The 24,638-nt window shown below is 42.8% G+C and overlaps 1 protein-coding gene across 1 annotated transcript in view; it reads right to left on the reverse strand.

Annotated features, from left to right (window-relative positions):
- The window catches only part of DSCAM (DS cell adhesion molecule), a 692,286-nt gene that overhangs the window by 652,054 nt on the left and 15,594 nt on the right, over positions 1 to 24,638 (reverse strand). Inside the window, exon 3 of the mRNA XM_070363231.1 lies at positions 13,905 to 14,051. Coding sequence (XP_070219332.1) covers positions 13,905 to 14,051 — 147 coding nt within the window. The remainder of the gene's footprint in view (positions 1 to 13,904; positions 14,052 to 24,638) is intronic.

Below are 24,638 nucleotides of genomic sequence, written 5' to 3' on the forward strand. Positions count from 1 at the left end.
GCCCTCAAGCGGACTGCAAAATGCAAGGTGAACAGAAGCCTGAAGCTTTCTCTGGAAGAGCACGTGGCCCTACTGGGAGATGTTAGGAAGTTCATATTTCCTTATTTACTGTGTATGCTTATCAGCTTCTCTGAAAAGAACATCATAGCTATGCCCTCCTGCATAGTAACGCATGCTGAGGATTTTCAATCTGTGTGTGTGTGTGTGTGTGTGTGTGTGTGAGTGCGCGTGCTCAGTTGCTCAGTCCTGTCTGACTCTCTAGCCTGCCAGGTTCCTCTGTCCCTGGGACTTCCCAGGCAAGAATACTGCCATTTCCTACTCCAGGGGATCTTCCTGACCCAGAGAGCGAACCCACATCTCCTGCAATGGCAGGCAGATTCTTTAACAACTTCACCACCATCTTTATACAGCCCAATTCTGAATGGGCAATACTAGGCATCCTCACAGTATTCCAGAAACTAAACAGCCTGAAATATTTTGTGAATATTCTTTCTACTTCCTGACACATGGACACAGCACAGTCAATGCCACTGTCCAAATACGGCTTAGTTGTAGATGTTTCACTACTGAGTTCGTCCAATGAAACCACAGTTACCTTGAAACTGACTTTGGAACTTGGGGTATTTACAGAAGAAAGATTGTATTGCGTGTAAGTTTTCAGACTACTAGTCATTTGGGAGGTTTAGAATCAACCCCACTTATCCACAGTTTGGCTTTCTGAGGTTTCAGATACCGGCTATCAACTGCAGTCCAAAAACATTAAGTGGAAATTTTCAGAAATAAATAATTCATAACTTTTCAATTGTGCACTGTTCTCAGTAGCATGGTGAAATTCTGCCCCACCTGCTCCATCCCATATGGGATGTGACTCACCCCTTTGTCTGGCGTACCCACATGGAGTAAGCTACACACTGCTCTGTCACTTAGGAACCCTCTTGGTTCTAATAAACGTTATTTTGCTTAATAAAGGCCCCAAAGCAAGAATAGTGATACTGGCAATTCAGATATTCTCTTACTGTGCCAATTTATCAGTTAAACTGCACCAAAAGTAGCTATGAATAGGAAAAATACAGCATATATAGGGCTTGGTACGCTCCAGTTTCAGGCATCCACTGGAGGTCTTGGATAATATCCCCTATGGATAAGGGGGCATTGTATTCTTCATTTTTCTACTAATAAAGGACTCGATTTCTTTTAGAGAAGGGAAACATGGGACTCTGAGATGTCAAATAATCCACTGCACATGAAAATTGTATCATTCATTGAAAATAGGAGTGCTCACTGAATCATCAGACTGCTTCATATGTGTAATATGGTATCACATACATGTTATACAGTATCCTAAGAATGCTCACTCGTGTCCAACTCACTGCAAGCCCATACACTGTAGACTGCCAGGCTCCTCTGTCCATGGAATTCTCAGGCAAGAATACTGAAGTGGGTTGCCATTTCCTATTACAGGGAATCTTCCCCACTCAGGAATCGAACCCATGTCTCTTGTGTCTTCTGCGCTGGCAGGCAGACTTTTTATCACTGAGCCAAAGGGGAAGCCCTATGCAGTATCACACAACCCAAAAAGTTGAGTAGGGGAGTACAGTAACACATGGAGCTCAAGAATTGCAGAATTAAATTCAAAAACTGAGTTTATATGTATATTATCTGTGTTGGCTTGGGCTGCCCTAACAGAACACCACAGACTCAGTGGCTTAACCAGCACATGTCTATTTCTCATAATTCTGGAGGCTGGAAGTCCAAGACTAGGGTCCCAGCAAGATCAGGGTCTGGTAGGATCTTTTGCTTTCTCACTGTGGACTCATAGGTCTCTTCTCTTACACAGCCACAGTCCTAAGGGATTAGGGCTCAAAGCTTACCACCTCATCCAACCTTACTTACCATCTACAGACCCCATTTCCAGATACAGACACGTGGGGATTAGAACTTTTGCATTTGGGTGTGAGGGCACAATTCTGTCCATAGCATGATCTGAAAATGCAAGTCAAGCAGTTTCCCTCAAGGCCTGGTGTCTTGGCCCAGGACCACTCTGATTCTGTCTCATCCTGGCCCCCAGCCCAGCGTGATTGTGAGTGTGAGCTCCTCAGAGCTGAAGGAGAGGCAGCTGGGAGGAAGTGGGCAGCTGCCAGCTGGCGTTCTGACTCGGCTGGGGCGGGGCTGGGGGCAGCCCAGGAACTGCTGGGTGCTGGCACATCTTGCCATACTGCTGAGGCTTTCTGATTTTTGTTTCCTTCTTTTTTAAAAAAAAATGTGTTTAAGGATCCTCTTCAATAAGTATTTATCAGTTGTCTATTATGGGTCAAGCAGGAAATAGAAAGATGTAAAATAGGAGAGAGAGAGTCAAAAAAACTAACAGGATTTATTAATGTTTTGGGTCGAACACTGTTCTCCCCAAATTCATGCCCTTCCTGGGAGCTCAGAATGAAACCTTATTTGGAAATAGGGTCTTTGCAGATGGAATTTTTCAAAAAGCAGTCATACTGGAGTAGGTGGGTCCTTAATTCAACATAACTTGTGTCCTTATAAACAGAGAAGAGACAGAGTCGCACATGTAGGAAGACAGCCAAGTGATGACAGAGACAGAGACTGGCGTGTGTGTCCACAGCTAAGGAACACCAAGGACAGCAGGAAGCACCAAACCTGGGGGAGACCCATGGAACAGCCGCTCCCCTAGATTTCTCAGAGAGCACGGACTTCCTGACACCTTGACCTTGGACTTCTGGCTCGCTAAACTGTGACAGAGCGAATTCCTGTTATTTTAAGCCACCAAGGCAGTGACTGTTTGGAAACTAATAGTTATTATCAAAATAAAAGAGTAATGTAAAGGCAATTTCACTCATGGTTGGGGGGGAATGTTTTGTTCTATGTTAGTTATTTTCTGCTGGAAGTGGCAGGAAGGGAGCAGGCAGAGATTGGAATTGATCAATCCCCAGAGAGAAGACAGATCCAAAGTCAGGATCTGCAGAAGTGATGGATGAAGTCTGGCAAAGGGATGAAATGAAAAATGGAGAAAGTGAAGATTGAGAAAGGGAGGTAGTGAGGACTGAGTTTGGGAGTCTATTCACATTTCTGAGCAGGGAAGAAAAGATGTGAACTCAAGGAAAAAGAAAGTGAAGAAACAGACAGGAGAAAGTCCCCCATGGATGCGTAGAGGGGCAGCCAGTGGAGGAGGAGGTCAGAGAGAATGTGCACCAAGAGACACATATTAGGAAGCCTTGAGGAACCTTGACAAGGTAAGCTTCAGTAGAAGGTAAGGGGCATAGACCAAATCACTACACATAGGAATAATAATGAGTATAGACTATTCTTTTAACAAATTTTCCAGGGAAAATGAATGAATGAAAGCATTGTTGTTGTTGTTCAGTAGCTAGCTTGTGTCCAAGACTTTGGGACCCCGAGGACTGTAGTACACCAGGTTTCCCTAGCCTTCATTATGGTATGGAAGCTGGCAAAGGAAAGTGTTCTTTAAAATTGGGGGAGCTGAGCACCTGTGTCATAAGACATACAGTAATCACTGAAGAGGTGATGGCAGAGGCCACAGTGGAGAAAACAGATGGAAACAGGCCTAGAAAAGTCAGGGGGGTCATGACCACAGCACTGGTCGGGGAGTAGACCGGAAACAAACAGAAAAAAAAAAAAAAAAGAAACCATGATGAATCCAATGTTTAAGGTAGGAGAGGTCACTGGAGAGAGCTGGTTTCAGACACAATGTAGTAAAAGACACTATTTTTTGAACATTAGAGAGTAGGTCCACAAGGGGCTGGGAGTGGGCAGCTTAAGAACTAGGAAAAGCTCGGAAGCCCCTTTCAACAACACGGAAAAGATTGACAGAAATATCCAAAGATCTGGAGAGACAGTGAAGGGTAGTTAAAATTAATTGCTGTGAATGGTCAGCCAGGCTCAGCGGGCTGGGGGAGGGAGAAGACCATGATGCAACTATCTGAACTGGAGGATTCTGTTGCTGATGGGGATGCTGAGAAGGGAAGAAGTCTGGGATGCTGGAAGTTTTACTGTCCTGACCCATCTGCCCGGAAGTTAAACCAGAAAGGGCAGACAAGCATGGTGCCTCTGCTTGGAGCTCCTGCCACAAACATACCTAGTGAGGGACCTTCTTCCACTTGGACTTGCCCAGTACATAAGAGGACGCAGCATTAAGAGCCCAGCATTATTCATGTTTATCTCAGGTCTCGGTCTTGATTTCGCGCTGACCTCTTATTCTGAAGGAATTTCTTGGTGGCTCAGACAGTAAAGAATCTGCCTGCAATGTGGGAGAACCAGGTTCGATTCCTAGGTCAGGAAGATCCCCTGGAGAAGGAAATGGCAACCCACTCCAGTACTGTTGCCTGGAAAATCCCATGGACAGAGGAGACTGGCAGGCTATAGTCCATGGGGTCGCAAAGAGTTGGACACAACTGAAGTGACCTCACTTTTACTTTTCTTATTCTGAGTCAAAAACTATGTTTGGAAATCTTGAATCCTGCTTTCTTATACTATGGCACATTGCCCACACAAATTTCGATTCATGACATCTGATTTTACTTGATGATAGTGATAATATCCGGAGAAGGCAATGGCACCCCACTCCAGTACTCTTGCCTGGAAAATCCCATGGGCAGAGGAGCCTGGTAGGCTGCAGTCCATGGGGTCTCAAAGAGTCGGACACAACTGAGCGACTTCACTTTCACTTTTTACTTTCACACATTGGAGAAGGAAATGGCAACCCACTGCAGTGTTCTTGCCTGGAGAATCCCAGGGACGGGGGAGCCTGGTGGGCTGCCGTCTATGGGGTCGTACAGAGTCAGACACGGTTGAAGTGACTTAGCAGTGATAATATCAACAGTATTATTTATTGTCATCACTGCCTGATAATATTTCATGAATGATCCTGTTAGTATCTTCAATTTTGCTGAAATGAAACTTCACAAATGAGCAAGAGACCAGAAAATGCACTTGGGCCCAAATGACATCTGAATGACTAGGTTTACCATCTGTTTCTCAAGTCTAGGAAGAACCAAAATCACAGATAGAGAGGAGAACAGGCAGGCGATCGCTAATAGCTGAACATAAAATGAAACTATATTGACATTCAAGTGGAGCCAGGAAGGAATCTGGGTCAATGTGCTTGGAGATATTAAAGAATTTCGGGTGAGATCTATCTATAGGCTGTGAAATATGGGTAGGAGGTGATAAAGTCCTCAAAGTATGTCTTATTCATGTGTTTTTTTCCAGCCTTTGGTACTGGGCATATTTGAAAAGTTATGGTTGAATGAGTGAGAAAATGAGAGAAAATGGCAAGGCACCATCATTGAAGAAGCTGCATTGTACAGAGAAGAGTTAACACAGCTGGTCTGAGGCTGCTACCCTTGGAGAATTCCAGAAGGGTTACTAGTCCCACAGTGGATAAGAGTGGCTCACTATACCTAAAATGTCAAAATACTGCTTATGCTGAACACCTGCTTTCCTCCTAGAAGTCTGGAATCTGGGGACATGCCAGGCACATGCCTATGTGACGAGCCCCTCAGTAAAAACTGTGGGTAGCAAGTCTTTAATGAGCTTCCCGATAGACAGCATTTCATATCCATCACTGCTCTTTGCTGGGGGAATAAGTGCATTCCCTGTGACTCCAGGGAGAACGAACTCTTGGAAGCTCACACCTGGTTTCCTTCCGATTTCTCCCCGGGTGCCTTTTCCCTGTGCTGATTGTGCTCTGCACCCTTTCACGGTGGGAAAAACCTCAGCAGTGAGCACAGAAGGCCTGGCTGCAGGGTCTTGGGAGTCTTCCCAGTGAATAACCGAACCCTTGACACACACTCAAATTAAAATTCTATGAGATTAAATCTAAGATGAAGAAAAATAACTTGGACAGTAGTTGGCTCAAAAGGAGATTATTTAATTTGCAGTTTTAGTATTCTGCTATTGTATTGTAAGGGGAACCAGTGAAACGAACCTTTATCCCATGAGGAAGCTGCAGCAGAAGAAAGTTGCCCTGTGTTGCCCAGAGAATCTGTGTCAGAGTTGCAATTAGAAGCCACATTCTCCAGGTAACACTCGGAGTAGGAAAGCAAGGGGTACTGTTGGCTGACCTAATGGCTCATGCTATCACAGCAGACCAGGGGTCTTACGCACACACATACACACACACCCTCACACACATACTCCACAGATGCTCTGAGCTAAATTTGGTACCAAACTTTCTTGTTTCTGTTTTTGTTCGTTTAAATATTATGTTATCATGCCTATCGCCATGAGTCACTCTCTCTCTTGTCTCAGTGGTTCAGAAGTCAGAAACATATTTTTTATTTGTTTCAGGCTACGATCTACAAGGTGCAGTTTCTAATTTTGAATGTGGGGATTTGTCTTCTTCATGAAGACTATCAGAAGGCTTTCTGTTTACTCTGGGTCTTTTAGGGTCGCATTACTGGGTCATTTTTGGAAAGCCAGGCTTGTGTCCATCATCAGTATGACCTCCAGCCTCACTGTTATGCGAGCTTTCTCCAGATCTGTAAACAATCTGAGTTTTAATTACTTTCAGGTGGCAGTAGAATAACATGCAAAAACTAATTTAGTGAGCAACAGACTTAAAAGGCAAAATTATAATAAATTAATGGCTTTTAAAAAAGAAAGAGAACAGGACCCTCCCTTCTGGTCAACTTCCATGTGGAATATATTTTTCAGTTAGCCTGATCCCCAAAATATAGCACAGTGAAAATATTACATCTCCCTACTCTTTGAATATTCCTAAATATTCACTGGAAGGACTGATGGTGAAGCTGAAGCTCCAATACTTTGGCCACCTGATGTAAAGCACCAATTCATTTGAAAAGACTTTAATGCTGGGAAAGATTGAAGGTAAAGAGAGAAGGGAATGGCAGAGAATGAGATGGTTAGAGAGCATCACCTACTCAATGGACCCCAATCTGAGCAAACTCTGGGAAATAGTGAAAGACAAGGAAGTCTGGCATGCTGTAGTCCATGGAGTCGAAGAGTCAGACACAACTTAGTGACTGAACAAAACAGCCACCCATTCAATTCCAGTTTGCTGCATACTTCTTGTGCTAAGAATAATTTCCAGTGTTCGAAATAAGGCTCCCATTTGCTGAATATCAATATAGATAATAGATAGGTAGATGGATGGATGGGTGGATAGATAGATAAAAAGATATTTGTCTTACAGTTTCCATTTGGCCATATAAATTTACTTTTAATGAGTGTTAAATGCTTCTTAATTGTGCAACTCTCTGGTACCTTAAAAGTCAAAGACGAAGCTTTCAAATGACTATAGGTCTGCTCCTTATATCACTTTGATGTTGATCTGATTCCTTTTGCTTATAAGCACCTTGAGGGCAGAACTGGGTCTCATCACCATGGCAACATGAGCAGCTATCTAAGAGAATGCCTTGAAAATGCCCGGTGACTAGAAGTCAAATTAAAATGTAAGTGCCTTAGAAAGAGGGACCACAGGCTCGCAGAGCTCTGTGTGACAGGAACAGAACACAGCAGGCAAACACACCGCCCACTGCAACATCACTATTCCTGCCGCCAACAGCTGTGTGCCTCTCTCCATCTAAAAAAAAGTGAGTCGCTCGGTCGTGTCTGACTCTGTGACCCCATGCACTAAACGGTCCATGGAATTCTCCAGGCTAGAATACTGGAGTGGGTAGCCTTTCCCTTCCTTCTCCAGGGGATCTTCTCAACCCGGGGATCAAACCCAGGTCTCCTGCATTGCAGGCGGAAAGCCTAAAATAAAGTCCAAATGAAAATAGATCACATCAAATCTGCTTTTAGTTTTAGGTTTGCTGAAATGTTCTTAAGACAACCTTCAGGCTTCATATATACAATGTAATTATTTTCTGCATACTAAAATGCAAAGACTGTCTTAAATGATCATTTCTTTTGTGAAACATTCCGTGCTTCCCCAGGCAAAATGATTCAAATGTTCTTGTAATGTTTGCCCATATAGGGGCTACAGCTCTCACCTGCCACACGGAACAGTAATCTCTCCCCTGAGCTTCCTACAAGCTGAGGCCATCTCAGTGGGGAGGCTGGGGGGAAACTCAGGCAGGGGATGCTCCTTAAAGCACAACCCTGGCTTATCTGTGACGACCAGACCCAAAGACAGCAGCCAAAACCCACAACACACGTTTTTCATGTGAAGTGCTGGACTGACGTCCTTTGATATTTAATCTGGGCAGAAAATTGTTCACTTTTACTCTAAATACAGGAAGAAGATAATCATCCTTGGACATAAACTCATTGATCCTCAGAGATGAAATTCTCCTTGAGCCATCACTAACAGAGGTGTTCAGATGGGAAATATCGGGCCAGTGTGAAAGAGGGAGGCAAATTCTCCAGGAATGGGGGAATGGTAACATGTTTGCTTTTTCAATTTTCCAAATCCGGTTACCCTTGGGCTGTGTCTTTGATGTTAATGTGGCTAAACCTCCAGTGAGATTTTCAGAATTTTATCAGAGGAAACAGACGTGGAGTGCTGGGCTCTCTGACTGCCAGCCTCCCTAGCCAGGAAGAAATTCACAACAGGCTATTAAGTGAAACCTGGACACAGAGTTATGGATATTGTTCTTCTCCAGCAGGATCCTACATATCCATCTTCATATCAACAATACCCCCTGAAGCCCATCCCTCCTCAGAGTACTACATTTTTAGTGGGCTGCATTCATATCCGATAGTCAAAGGCTCTCATTTTTGCTTAGAGGATGAAAGTGATAAGGGTGCTTTAAAAATGCCTTCAGACCTCATCACGCTTGCTTTTTCCTGGCTTATTTCAAAAGGCAGTAAGACAAGAACCATCGTATCAAAAGAGGACACTACGTGCAAGGTGTGTGGCTGAGATGTTTTCTCTTCACACAACTGCTAGCCTCTCATCAGGGTCCTGGGTTTGAGCCCCATGTTGTGTGCATGCTTTTGGGGTCTTCTCCGTGGCTCAGATGGTAAAGAATCTACCTGCAATGCGGGAGACCCGGGTTCCAACCCTGGGTCAGGAAGATGCCCTGGAGAAGGGCATGGCAACCGGCTTCAGTCAGTATTCCTTTTTTTTTTTTGGTCTTTTAATTTTATTTTATTTTTGAACTTTACATAATTGTATTAGTTTTGCCAAATATCAAAATGAATCCGCCGCAGGTATACATGTGTTCCCCATCCTGAACCCTCCTCCCTCCTCCCTCCCCATACCATCCCTCTGGGTCGTCCCAGTGCACAAGCCCCAAGCATCCAGTATCATGCATCGAACCTGGACTGGCATCTTGTTTCATACATGATATTTTACATGTTTCAATGCCATTCTCCCAAATCTTCCCACCCTTTCCCTCTCCCATAGAGTCCATAAGCCTGTTCTATACATCAGTGTCTCTTTTGCTGTCTCGTACACAGGGTTATTGTTACCATCTTTCTAAATTCCATATATATGCGTTAGTATACTGTATTGGTGTTTTTCCTTCTGGCTTACTTCACTCTGTATAATAGGCTCCAGTTTCATCCACCTCATTAGAACTGATTCAAATGTTTTCTTTTTAATGGCTGAGTAATACTCCATTGTGTATATGTACCACAGCTTTCTTATCCATTCATCTGCTGATGGACATCTAGGTTGTTTCCATGTCCTGGCTATTATAAACAGTGCTGTGATGAACACTGGGATACACGTGTCTCTTTCCCTTCTGGTTTCCTCAGTGTGTATGCCCAGCAGTGGGATTGCTGGATCATAAGGCAGTTCTATTTCCAGTTTTTTAAGGAATCTCCACACTGTTCTCCATAGTGGCTGTACTAGTTTGCATTCCCACCAACAGTGTAAGAGGGTTCCCTTTTCTCCACACCCTCTCCAGCATTTATTACTTGTAGACTTTTGGTCGCAGCCATTCTGACTGGTGTAAAATGGTACCTCATAGTGGTTTTGATTTGCATTTCTCTGATAATGAACTCAAAATGGATTAAAGATCTAAACGTAAGACCAGAAACTATAAAACTCCTAGAGGAGAACATAGGCAAAACACTCTCTGACATACATCACAGCAGGATCCTCTATGACCCACCTCCCAGAATATTGGAAATAAAAGCAAAAATAAACAAATGGGACCTAATTAACCTTAAAAGCTTCTGCACATCAAAGGAAACTATTAGCAAGGTAAAAAGACAGCCTTCAGAATGGGAGAAAATAATAGCAAATGAAGCAACTGACAAACAACTAATCTCAAAAATATACAAGCAACTCCTACAGCTCAACTCCAGAAAAATAAATGACCCAATCAAAAAATGGGCCAAAGAACTAAATAGACATTTCTCCAAAGAAGACATACAGAGGGCTAACAAACACATGAAAAGATGCTCAACATCACTCATTATCAGTCAGTATTCTTGCCTGGAGAATCCTATGGACAGAGGAACCTGGTGGGTTACAGTCCACAGGGTCGGACACGAATGAGTGACTAACGCTTTCACTTTCATCTTCCACTGTGCCAGAGTCTGAGGGTCAAGGTCAACCACGGGGTGTCCTGTGGCTCAGGTGAGGAGCCCAGGTGGACCACAGAGCAGAGGATAAAGCAGCACTGGATACAAGGCACCCTTCCTCCCCTGGGGAGATTGAGATTCCTTCTTGCCACCTGTCTCAGCTCTGCTGCTATAACAAAATACACAAAATGTCAAAAACAGACATTTACTCTTGACAGTTCTGGACACGGGAAGTTGGAGATTAGAGTGCTGGCATGGTTGGGGGTTGGTGAGGGCCTTCTCAGTTTCTGGGCTGCAGATAGCCTTCACACTTTGTGTTCACGTGTTGCAAAAGAGTTCCATTCTCCTCTTACAAGGTCATTAATCCCATCATGGGGGGACCCAATCCCTCAGGACCTCATCTAACCCTAATCACTTTCCAAAGGCCTCCCCTCCCAACACCATCTCAGCAGGTGAGGACTTCAACATGAATTTGGAGTGGGGGTCAGGATGCAAACATTCAGCCTATAACTGAATTCCTTTCAAAGACTGATCAAAATATAAATGAACTCATTTACATTCCTAACATCAGTGATATAATGAACTCACACAACAAAAAGGTGCAACTTGATCCCCTGAGTCCACATGTGGGCCACCTCAGACCTGCCCTGGGAAGAAATCAGTGCATGACCTAACGTGCATGAAGCTAGTGACAGCATGGTACATGCGCATGTGCTAAGTCGCTTCCACCGTGTTCAGCTCTTTGCAACCCCATGGACCATAGCACACCAGGCTCCTCTGTCCATGGGATTCTTCAGGCAAGAATACTGGAGTGGGTTTCCAAGCCCCCCTCCAGGAGTGACACCATGGTAGGAATGGCCAATGACATCACGCCGCTCCCACGGAAATGCTGATACACCTTGGCTGGTATATTCACCCTAAAAAGATGTAACCCAGCCTTATTCTTTCAGCCTTATTTACTCAAGATGAAGGGCAATATGAGTATGTTGTGCCAATAGAAGCCATTTTGTTTATTTTTATAGGAATATACCCATCTTAAATTTCTTTTTCATTGGAAAGAAATGCCTGGACAATAGATACCCATTTAAATTGGCCAAGATTTCCCAAGAGCCCCGGCCTTGAGCCCCAAGACTCACCTGTTAACAGCAGACCTTTGCTACTCTGCTTCCCCTAGGGGTCCTCTAGCCCCATGGGGCTGAGCAGTGGCTCCCAAACATCACCACGGTGGATGGACAGGGCTCACCTGCACAGCTGCTTCAGCCTCTCCTGATTGCTCTCAGCTCTGAGCTGTCTCACGGCAGCCCCACCAGCTCCCTCTGACCCACCCCTGACCTCACTGCACTGGGAGTTATATGCATGTCAGCATCCCCTCCCTCACCACATATAAAACTCCTCTCATTTTAGTTTCATTAGGCACATGTTGGCAGAAGAAAGAAGTCTCTTCACATAGATTACAAAAAGGTGAAACATGAATGAAAGCATACCATTAATTAAAGGTATCTGGGAAATACACGAATAGATATAGATATTTATATAGACATAGATATAGACACAGATTTGAGGAGGAAATGGCAACCCATTCTAGTATGCTTGCTTGGAAAATTCAATGGACAGAGGAGCCTGGCGGGCTGTAGTCCATGGGGTTGCAAAGATTTGGACATGACTTAGTGACTGAGCATAGATATAGATACATAACCTCCTGGTAGGTATTTCTATTTCTCACCCAGATTTCCGGTTCTCTCCTTTCAGGCACATGTCCCATTAAATTCAGACATGGCCGTGTGACTTGCTTCATCAAATAAATGTAACAGAAGCGACATCTGTCACCTCCAAGGAGAAGCACTTAGAGGCAGGTTGTCACTCTCCCTGGCTCTCTTCCTCTTCTAGGGCAGACGCTGAGGTTGCATATTTGATAGTGGCTATAAGGTGGTAGGGAGTCCGTGAGCCTAGACCCTCGAGTGCGGGAGGTTCCACACATCACACCAATTTCTCCCCTTCCCCAAAAACAAAAACCCCTGCCATGCACATCTGAATGTTCCTGACTCCAATTTGGGGCTCAGCCAGACTAACTTGTCATTAAGCTTCTCCATCTGTGGTCAAGAAACTAAAATGACCTCTAAAGTAAAGCAGTTAAAATCATTAAAGAATCAAAATTAGCAAATTAAACTGTACAGGTGAATCTCTATTCTGATAATTGCAATCACATTTAAGTCTTAAGCTCAGTATTTTTTTCAATACTGTAAGTTAACAAATTACTCTGATTAATAAACATACTAGCAAAGAATTTATTGTTCAGTGAAGTATGAGGGACTTTAAATTCACTACAAGATGATATTAAAGAAAGCCAGAAACATCAATTATCCCCTAGAGTTCACTGTAATGCACGATAAAGATGAAAATTTTAATTTTTGATTTGGAGTTTGTACTAGTTTAATGATTTTTTAATGGTCCTTGTTGTAATAGTAACCTATACTATCTAGCAAATCAATAAGACAAGTAATACAAATGCTCTTTCACCATGGGAGTTTAGCTCCAGTTTCATATCTGTGTAAACTGACACAAAGTTGGTAGTATTCAGTAGTGACATTAGAATGTGTGTGTGGGCATGCACTCACTCACGCACGTGTGCACAAGGACATGTAAATAAAACCAACCATTTATAACCCATTACGCCACATTCAATGCTCATCACGACGATTTCCCAAAAGCATCTAATAGGCATTATCCAAAGATGTGCAACACAGGAAAACTGAGCCAAGCTCTGCAGGGCTTTCCAATTAAGTTGCAAGGAGCAAGAACTCACCTTAAAAACCATGAGAAAAGAAGAACAACAATGTCTTAGAAGCTAGATTTCAGTGGTATCTTTTCTAGATACCAAAAGTAAACCAGTAAGCTATTTATATACATACCTATCTACCTACCTATCTGTATGTGTGTATTTCAGCCACTGACTACATATCTCAAAAAAAATCTTTATGAGGCCAGAGATACCACATGACTCTGAAGACACTTGAAAGGCTGAGAATAGCATAAAATCAGAATTTCCACTTTCCAGATTACAGAGAATATAAGAATATCAGTTCTGAGGTTTCTCACAGATAACAACAATCCTATATTTCTATTCCCGGGAGCAGAAATAAAACCAAAATGTTTCCTTGGTAACTTGGAAACCAAAAGTAACTCGATGACTATACACATAATGCAAGGAACAAATTTCTATCCATCAGTCAATTCACTGGACACTATGAATCCAGCCATATAAACCAAAAGAAAACACCGATATCACGTTTAATCTAAAGCAGCATCAACTTAAAGCATACAAATTCTTTATTACAGTGCGCGAAGAGATGGCGACCCGATTCGTTATCCAGACCCAGCTGTGCGCAGGAGAGCCTGGCGCCCTGCCTGCCCCGAGGAAGCCCACGCCCTACCTGAGATGAGTGACACGGTGTCTTTCTCCCACGAGACCACGGTGACGTAAGCCTCCACCGAGGAGGGGATAATGCACTTGAAGACCGCGACATTGCCTCTCATGGTTTTCTGGTCCTCCACACGGACTGTATAGGGCTCCCGTAAAACTGGAAGGTAAGAACAGGACCCTGGTAACACACACAGGCTCATTCTGAGAGTATCTCATCCGAATATACACACTGTTTCTTTCACATACCAACTGCATCAAGTATAATATTTACTGGAAAAAAAATTTAAGAAACCTGTATTTCATGTCTTAAAAGACTTTCAGTCTCTTAATAATAAACTACATTAAGAACTAAAGGGCATGTGTATATCTAAAAACAGTTTATCTTAATTGAGTTGTTTGCAGATTGTTAAACACGTCAAGGGAGTCTTTTCAGGAAGGGTGGTTGATCCCTAGAAATTATTAAAGATACACCCATAGTTGAAAGACTTCTTAAATAAATGCTCTGTTTGTAAGAATTATATTCTCAAATATATATTACTGGCACACACAAAATAAAACCATTATTGAAAGTATCCTTCCCCGGCCTCTTCTTATGAAAAGACATTGCTTTTTTTTTTGAAGCCAAGAAAAAAAGGTAGATATTTGTTTAATCCCACAATTATTTCCCATTGTGGAATTAAATGGAATTAAAAGTAATGGAAAAAATCACAAATAATGATTGAAATATTAAACAAGACATAGGTAGTATACTTTCAGTTGAAATTGACAGCATATACAATTACTTACTTGACTTAGACAGTAAGAAATTGTTTTGTTTCATGAAACTAGAGTCTGGAATTGCCAAGCATTGACATAATCCAGTAAGCCCAGCTCCTTTTCTTTGGGATTAGTATATCCTCACCCACCTATGTTGGCTTCATCTTTCAACAAATTCCTCTGGTGTTGGGAAGATGAATATAATAGGTCAAGGTTTCATATCTGTAAACCCTCTTATCTTTAACTCCCAGAAAGCAAAGGCTATGTGCTACCATTATATTAGAAAACATAACCGAGGAGAAGCAGGAGTGAGGGAAAATGAGAGTGAAGCAGCAATGGGGGAAGCGTCAATTATCAAGCTGACTTTTGCTTGGTATCAAGCGTCACTGATTGCTTGACTTTTTCGTACAATTGACCCACCAAGAGGTTACCGATACATTTATATCTCAGGATCGGCCTTCCAGACAGAAGGAAAGAGCATTTATCTGTCGCTTCTCTCAAGGGTCAAAGGATTACCCAACACAGGGAAAATTCCCCAAAACTTCCGGGTTGTACACATGTGTTATTGAGCAAGTCCCATGTCCTCTCATGCTTCCGCATCAACAGGGAAGACCAGGTTTTATGTGGATCTGTGTATTCCTTTTGGGTGGTCAGGGGCTCCTGCCCACTCTCAGCTGGTGCTCCGTGAGATCCCTGCATCTGAAGATGTATTCCTGACACATCCGTGGAGAGAGGACTACTCCCCTTCCTCCTGCTCCTCCACCATATTGTCTTCCTCCAGGATAGCCATTGTTAAGTTTCTCACGTGGTCTACCAGAAAAATATTTATGACAATACCAGAACAATATCTGTGTGTACATACGTGTGTACATGTGGACTTTCAAAAATTCACACAAATGGTAATATATAAAAATAGGAGCCTTGCTTTTTTTCCCCCTTAACTTAATCCAATCTTCCTATGTTCTGTTAAACATCTGCCAAAGAGTCCATTGCCCACTCCAGTACTCTTGCCTGGAAACTCCCATGGGTGGAGGAGCCTGGTAGGCTGCAGTCCATGGGGTCACTGAGAGTCGGACATGACTGAGTGACTTCACTTTCACTTTTCACTTTCGTGCATTGGAGAAGGAAATGGCAACCCACTCCAGTGTTCTTGCCTGGAGAATCCCAGGGACGGCGGAGCCTGGTGGGCTGCTGTCTATGGGGTTGCACAGAATCGGACACGACTGAAGCGACTTAGCAGCAGCAGCAGCAGCAGTGGAGATGCAGACATAGGGGACGGACTTGACACAGTGGGGCAAGGAGAGGGTGGGATGAATAGACAGAGTAGCATTTGAATTGTTCTGTGCAGCAGTGCTGGAGAAGGCAATGGCACCCCACTCCAGTACTCTTGCCTGGAAAATCCCATGGGTGGAGGAGCCTGGTGGCTGCAGCTCATGGGGTCGCTAAGAGTCGGACACGACTGAGCGACTTCACTTTCACTTTTCACTTTCATCCATTGGAGAAGGAAATGGCAACCCACTCCAGTGTTCTTGCCTGGAGGATCCCAGGGATGGGGGAGCCTGGTGGGCTGCTGTCTATGGGATCGCACAGAGTCGGACATGACTGATGTGACTTAGCAACTTAGCAAGAGTCCATTGACAAGGTATATCATAATGGCTTTAAATAATTCTCACTGAATGAATATGTAAAGTTGTTTTTAGTTATTTACTGTTATGAATAACTGATCATGAACATTAGTATGCATTTATCTTGGTTGGTTGGTTTTGGAGCATATTATTATCAACAATTCCTATAATTAGAATTGCTGGGCCAAAAAGTGTTTATATTTTTAATTTTGAAAATTTTCCTCTTAAAAAGTTCTGTTATTTACCTTCCTTTCAACAGTGTGAGAGGGAGTTCACCACATTGTCACCAATAACGGGTGTTAACCAACTTGTTAGTTTGTTAAGAAAAAGTATCCTGTTTAGATATGTATTTATCAATTCTTTATTACGGCATTGCTTATTTGTTGTTAATTATAAGTGATTTTAACAAAAATTAACAACAAATAAGCAATGCCATAATAAAGAATTGATAAATACACATCTAAACAGGATACTTTTTCTTAACAAAGAAAGCAGTGGCACCCCACTCCAGTACTCTTGCCTGGAAAATCCCATGGATGGAGGAGCCTGGTGGGCTGCAGTCCATGGGGTCGCTAAGAGTCAGACGACTGAAGTGACTTGGCAGCAGCAGCAGCAGCATAAGTGATGTTGGAGAAGGCGATGGCACCCCAACTCCAGTACTCTTGCCTGAAAAATCCCATGGACGGAGAAGCCTGGTAGGCTGCAGTCCATGGGGTCGAGAAGAGTCAGACACGACTGAGCGACTTCACTTTCACTTTTCACTTTCATGCATTGGAGAAGGAAATGGCAACCCACTCCAGTGTTCTTGCCTGGAGAATCCCAGGCATGGGGGAGCCTAGTGGGCTGCCGTCTATGGGGTCACACAGAGTCGGACATGACTGAAGCGACTTAGCAGCAGCAGTAGCAGCAGCATAAGTGATGTTGAGCCAATTAAGCTAGCATTTTCTCCTTTCCGCAGCAATTTTTCTTCTGCAAAGAAACACCACCTGGATCTTTTCTTGCATTCTGTCCTTCTCCTGTTCCCTCAGATGCAATCAGTTGCCTGGCCTGTGGATTCTCTCCCACACTCCCGCTGCTCCTCTAGTTCAAGTGTTCATGATCTTTCACTGGATAACGGCAGTGGCAGGAGGAGATGCTGTTCATCTAGTTTCCTGGATTCCTTCTTATTGTGTTAACTTAGTTGTGGCACTTCTCGTGTGCCTTTATTTCAAGCAGTCTGTTCTTTCCATTATCTTCTAGTTAAGACAGATTAGAAGAAGGTTTAAGTGATGTGTGTGGGTAGGTATATATATATATGGTGGGAAGAAATGAATAGGACCAAAGACATTTAAAGGCATAACCTTATTTATGAGAAATTATTACTTGCTGGCTCTTGAAGGCAAAAGAACAAAATCTGTGAATATCTGTAATTGAATCTTGATACTGTTTTCTTCCTTTTTCAGAGTGTTTACTTACTGATTCTTCAAATAATATTTTTTACACTTTCAAAACTAAAAGGTCATAAGTATTAAAAATTATAAATGTTTAGAGCTTTGCTGAACTTTTAAATGTTATAATTTATAAAGTATTTAATAAATTTTCTCATTAGTGTACAGAAAAAAAAATAAAAACAGTTTATCTAACCTCTAAATGTACCCAGATGTGAGTAGTGTTAGTTCATTTTGCTTTGTTTTCTTAACACTGGAGTATAGTTGATTAACAATGTTTTATTACTTTCAAGTGTACAACAAAGAGGCTCAGCCAAAAATATGCATGGATCTATTTTTTTTTCAAATTCTTTTCCCAGTTATGTTGTTATAGAATATTGAGGAGAGTTCCCTTTGCCATACAGTAGGTCCTTGTTGGTTATCCATGGATGGACCTAAAGATTGTCATACTGAGTAAGTCAGAGAGAAAGGGAAATATCATATGATGATGCTTATGCTGCTGCTGCTAAGTCACTTCAGTCGTGTCCGACTCTGTGCGACCCCATAGATGGTAGCCCACCAGGCTCCCCCGTCCCTGGGATTCTCCAGGCAAGAACACTGGAGTGGGTTGCCATTTCCTTCTCCAATGCATGAAAGTGAGAAAAAGTGATGCTTATAGTGGAATCTAATAAAAAAAAAAAAATGATACAAGTGAAGGTGAAAGTGTTAGTTGCTCAGTTTCATGTCCGACTCTTTCCAACTCCATGGACTGTAGCCTCCCAGTCTCCTCTGTCCATGGAATTCTCCAGGCAAGAATACTAGAGTGGGTTGCCATTTCCTTCTCCAGGGGATCTTCCTCACACAGGGATTGAACCCACTTCTCCTGTATTGGTAGGCAGATTCTTTACCTACTGAGCCACCTGGAAAACAGCCACACCACTACATTAAAAAAAAAAAAAAAAAAAGTAGTTTCTCAAACTGGAGTTATAATGATAGGAAACTTCCATGTCCTGTGAGAAACAAGGAAAAAAATTTCAGACTATGAACAGAAAGAATTTTTAAAAAAATAAAAAAAGGCAACCTCTCCTGGGAATCCTTAAAACTATGTGATAATTATAACAACTCTTTGCAAGTGAATTTCTGACAGTGGCAAAGCAGTTTGGGAAATGATGGTTCTGCTTCCTGTCACTTAGGCAATGATGCTGATAATGGAGCCTGACCAGGCCTCCCAGCAACAGAAGTGGCCCAGCAAAAGCTGAGGGGACTTCCACAAGCTGCTGTCTAGGCCAGAAGAAGGGGTGCTGGGGGCCAGTGCCCACCCTGCAAGCCCAACTGCCAGGGTTCAAATCCAGGCCCTACCACTTTACAGTGAGAAAGTTCTCTTCATATCTAGTTAATGATGATTTTGATTAAAATATCTACCAAGTAAGTCAATGGTGATGACTCAAACAGTTAATGTGGATAAAGCTCCTGAAGCATGCCTGCCATGAAGAGTTTAGATAAGGCTATTTAGATCCACACCATGTCCCATCTGTCAAAAAGACCCCTGCCTTCAGGATAAGGATACTTCAGTGTGTCTAATCCAGGTTATGCCTCCCTCCACATCTGTAAACCTGGCTGAAAGTCTTACTTCGCCAGAGTTTTATTTCCTCACATTTAAAATGAGGGGGTTGGGATAGCAAGATTCAAATTCTGAATTCTGTGAAGTCTATGATTTTTCTAAGATATCCATAGGGACAAATTATCTTACCCTTCAATGAGCTCTCTTAAAGTTTTAGTCATTTATTGGACAAATCTGAGTCAAAAAAACTGGCCAGGAAATTAACTTCAAAAGAAATAAATATACTGACAGCTTTAAGAATGAATGTATGAAGGGAAATCTCCTAATAGGCAGTTATAAACAATGCTCAAGAAGAAGCACTTTTAAGATTAGTGCTATCTCTGCAATACGCTAAGGATTTTAGTATTAGAGTGTCATTATTCGGGCTTCTCTGGTGGCTCAGTGGTAAAGAATCCACCTGCCAAGCCAGAGATGAGGATTTGATCCCTGGGTTGGGAAGATGTCCTGGAGAAGGAAATGACAACCCACTCCAGTATTCTTGCCTGGGAAATCTCATGGACAGAGGAGCCTGGAGGGCTCTAGTCCATGGGGTCCCAAGAGTCAGACGTGGCTTAGTGACCCAACAACAATGAAAATCATTATTAGGAGAATTCACAAGAGGATAGCTCCCAGTCTTGCTTTTTAGTATTAGCATTTAATATTTTCCTAACTTGAGAATTTTTTCATTTCTATCCCAAACCAGAGACTTTCAGAAGTTTAGCATCTTCTGCACTCTTTGTGTAGTGTGATGTGATGGTCCAGGTGGTGGAGCCACACCTGCAGGGGTTCACTGGGCAATCATTCAGAGTACTCAGGGGCCTGACCCCAGAAACGTCACTGCTATACACAGGGTAGGAAACTGACTTTGTACAGAAAAACGCCTTGATAAATAGCCCTCTTGGAGGAGAGGAAGTCTAAAATCATAAACTGGAAAGAGACAACAGACAGATGAACTCATCAAACTCATCAATGAATGAGAATCTGGTCTCAGTGGGAGAGGAGAAGACAGAAAATAGGAAAATGAGCAGAGAACAGAAGAGAACAGGGGACTGGACAGGAATGAAAAAAGCCTGCAAAAAGAATCCATTAACCCAAGGATGAGGTCACCTAAGAAGGTGTAAGAGGCAAATTTAAGTTTCGGTGTCTGCTGATGTCTGTTTCTAAGCTGCAAAATCACTCCATCTCCCCAGAGCTTCAATAAACAAATGGCAACACGTGGTGAACAAATGGTGGGGGAATATCTAATGGGAATCAAGGAAAGGAGTCTCAGACAGGAAAGGGCAGGGACAAGGAACATGCCCAGGGAGAGATGCAAGGGTCTTCCCTCCAGGCATGCACTTATGCATGAAGCTGCATTACTGGAACCACAACTCAGAGTGACCAGCTGGGTACCTTCTCTGTTATCACCGACAGTCATCTCCTGGATCCCCTCATTCATGGAACCTACCTAGTACCATGGAGCACCCTCTTCTCTGAGCTCCCCAGAGGCCTCACTAGCATCAGGACCACTGCAGCCTTCAGAGTTTACAATTTCTGTGATTTGGCATCCTCCCCATATCCCAAGCCAGACCCAGACCTTTTCAAAGCAGGGATGTAGCTATGGTGCATTGAACCCCATCCAGCTCAGAGAGAATGGGACATGGAAGGAAATTCTCCACTCCCCTCACTAGATTATTCACTCCACAAACACAGACCATGCATCCAGCCTTTTAAAAAACTACCTTAGAACATTTAACAATCCCTGGGATACACTAAAGCATTTCTACTAACTACTTGATGAATTAATATATAAAAAAAGATTCCCTTTTGAAAGTCTTTCTAACCTTATTGTAGGTATACATGCATTAACATTTGAATGTATAGCCATTATCCATTGTTTTAAAACCACTAGACCATTCAGATATGACCTAAATCAAATCCCTTATGATTATACAGTGGAAGTGAGAAATAGATTTAAGGGCCTAGATCTGATAGACAGAGTGCCTGATGAACTATGGAATGAGGTTCGTGACATTGTACAGGAGACAGGGATCAAGACCATCCCCATGGAAAAGAAATCCAAAAAAGAAAAATGGCTGTCTCGGGAGGCCTTACAAATAGCTGTGAAAAGAAGAGAAGCAAAAAGCAAAGGAGAAAAGGAAAGATATAAACATCTGAATGAAGAGTTCTGAAGAATAGCAAGAAGAGACAAGAAAGCCTTCTTCAGCGATCAATGCAAAGAAATACAGGAAAACAACAGAATGGGAAAGACTAGAGATCTCTTCAAGAAAATCAGAGACACCAAAGGAACATTTCATGCAAAGATGGGCTCAATAAAGGACAGAAATGGTATGGACCTAACAGAAGCAGAAGATATTAAGAAGAGATGGCAAGAATACACAGAACTGTACAAAAAAGTTCTTCACGACCCAGATAATCATGATGGTGTGATCACTGACCTAGAGCCAGATATCCTGGAATGTGAAGTCAAGTGGGCCTTAGAAAGCATCACTATGAACAAAGCTAGTGGAGGTGATGGAATTCCAGTTGAGCTATTCCAAATCCTGAAAGATGATGCTGTGAAAGTGCTGCACTCACTATGCCAGCAAATTTGGATACTTAGCAGTGGCGACAGGACTGGAAAAGGTCAGTTTTCATTCCAATCCCAAAGAAAGGCAATGCCAAAGAATGCTCAAACTACCACACAATTGCACTCATCTCACATGCTAGTAAAGTAATGCTCAAAATTCTCCAAGCCAGGCTTCAGTGATATGTGAACCGTGAACTTCCTGATGTTCAAGCTGGTTTTAGAAAAGGCAGAGGAACCAGAGATCAAATTGCCAACATCCTCTGAATCATGGAAAAAGCAAGAGAGTTCCAGAAAAGCATCTATTTCTGCTTTATTGACTATCCCAAAGCCTTTGACTGTGTGGATCACAATAAAATGTGGGAAATTCTGAAAGAGATGGGAATACCAGACCACCTGATCTGCCTTTTGAGAAATTTGTATGCAGGTCAGGAAGCAACAGTTAGAACTGGACATGGAACAACAGACTGGTTCCAAATAGGAAAAGGAGATTGTCAAGACTGTATATTGTCACCGTGTTTATTTAACTTATATGCAGAGTACATCATGAGAAACGCTGGACTGGAAGAAACACAAGCTGGAATCAAGATTGCCGGGAATAATATCAATAACCTCAGATATGCAGATGATACCACCCTATGGCAGAAAGTGAAGAGAAACTCAAAAGCCTCTTGATGAAAGTGAAAGTGGAGAGTGAAAAAGTTGGCTTAAAGCTCAACATTCAGAAAATGAAGATCATGGCATCTGGTCCCATCACTTCATGGTAAATAGATGGGGAAACAGTGGAAACAGTGTCAGATTTTATTTTTCTGGGCTCCAAAATCACTGCAGATGGTGACTGCAGCCATGAAATTAAAAGACGCTTACTCCTTGGAAGGAAAGTTATGACTAACCTAGATAGCATATTCAAAAGCAGAGACATTACTTTGCCAACAAAGGTTCGTCTAGTCAAGCCTATGGTTTTTCCTGTGGTCATGTATGGATGTGAGAGTTGGACTGTGAAGAAGGTTGAGTGCCGAAGAATTGATGCTTTTGAACTGTGGTGTTGGAAAAGACTCTTGAGAGTGTCTTGGACTGCAAGATCCAACCAGTCCATTCTGAAGGAGATCAGCCCTGGGAGTTCTTTGGAAGGAATGATGCTAAAGCTGAAACTCCAGTACTTTGGCCACCTCATGCAAAGAGTTGACTCATTGGAAAAGACTCTGATGCTGGGAGGGATTGGGGGCAAGAGGAGAAGGGGACGACAGAGGATGAGATGGCTGGATGGCATCACTGACTCGATGGACGTGAGTCTGAGTGAACTCCAGGAGTTGGTGATGGACAGGGAGGCCTGGCATGCTGCGATTCATGGGGTCGCAAAGAGTCGGACACGACTGAGACTGATCTGATCTGATCTGATTGTTTTTAAAAAAAAGTGACTTGGGTTTTCATTAGAGAGCTCTGTCATATTAATGGAAATATGTTTGTTTCTGGGGAGCCCACAATTTAAAAGGTCATGCTTATCTATTGGGACATACCTCTTATGGTAAAACAAAATTCTTCTCAGGACATCATAAACCTCCCAAGAGATTTGTGTAGATTTAGTCTTCAATCAACATCCAACTACCACTAACCATGGTCATCCTTAAATATCTGCACCAAATTGCTTCTTGGACCCCAGCCTCTGCATATACCACATTCCATGGATGCTCAAATGTCTTATACATTGATAATATGACATAGTACACTCAGCCCTCCCCATCTGAAGATCTGGAACCCAAGTATATGGAGGGTTGACTGTATAACAGAAACTAGGCAAGAAACCCCAAACTGGCAAAAAGTAATTATTGCTTTAAACATGATTGATGTGTCCTTTACAAGGTGGTGTTACTCAAGTATTGTGCTTTTTGTCCTAGGTTGGGATCTTCCCAGGAGCAGACCCTGAGAAGAGGGAAACTCTGAACATAACTTATACCTCAGAGCCACTCCACCTCATGCCAGGAGCTGGGACTTTGTATTCTGACAGCTGGGGGCTGGTTCCCAGGGCCCAAGGGCACTGCATTACCAGGCACTTGCCACTGTCTGTGTTCAGGAACCCAGGGCATATGCAATCCTTTGAAAACTGCAAATCCAAGTTCTCAGCCACAAGCCTGCAGACCTGGGGGATCTGACTCTCAACAGCATCCACTACAGTCATTTCAGTGTCCCTTCGTCACTCTACAAGCTGTGAAATCCTTCCCTAGGATGCAGTATCATAGCAGGGTCAGAGAGAGAGGATCTATAGTGGTATGACTTTGGGGTAAAATCAGGCACATACACTGAGCAAGGGACCACACAGCTAATATGCATTAATCCAACCCTCAATGTTAGACTTCATTCTTTAAAGTGGAAAAACCATTTAAATGCAAATAATTAGTAAATAAGGAAGAGCCCCATACCCTTCATTAATTTATGAATATTAATTTAACCACCTGGGGCCAACTACATAATTTGTGGGGCCTAGAGCCCACTCCAATGTTCTTGCCTGGAAAATCCCAGGGATGGGGGAGCCTGGTAGGCTGCCGTCTATGGGGTCACACAGAGTCAGTCATGACTGAAGCGACTTAGCAGCAGCAGAACAAGATGAAAATCCAAGGCCCTTATTTAGAAAAAAGGGAAAAGTTAAACATATTAATAAAATAAGGGCTTCCCAGGTGGCTTTGTGGTAAAGAACCCACCTGCCAATGCAGCAGATGTAGGTTCAATCCCTGGATTAGGAAGATTCCCTGGAGAAGGAAATGGCAACCCATTCCAGTATTCTTGCCTAGAAAAT

This window comes from Bos mutus, chromosome 1 (assembly GCF_027580195.1).
Source record: "Bos mutus isolate GX-2022 chromosome 1, NWIPB_WYAK_1.1, whole genome shotgun sequence".
Taxonomy (NCBI): Eukaryota; Metazoa; Chordata; class Mammalia; order Artiodactyla; family Bovidae; genus Bos; species Bos mutus.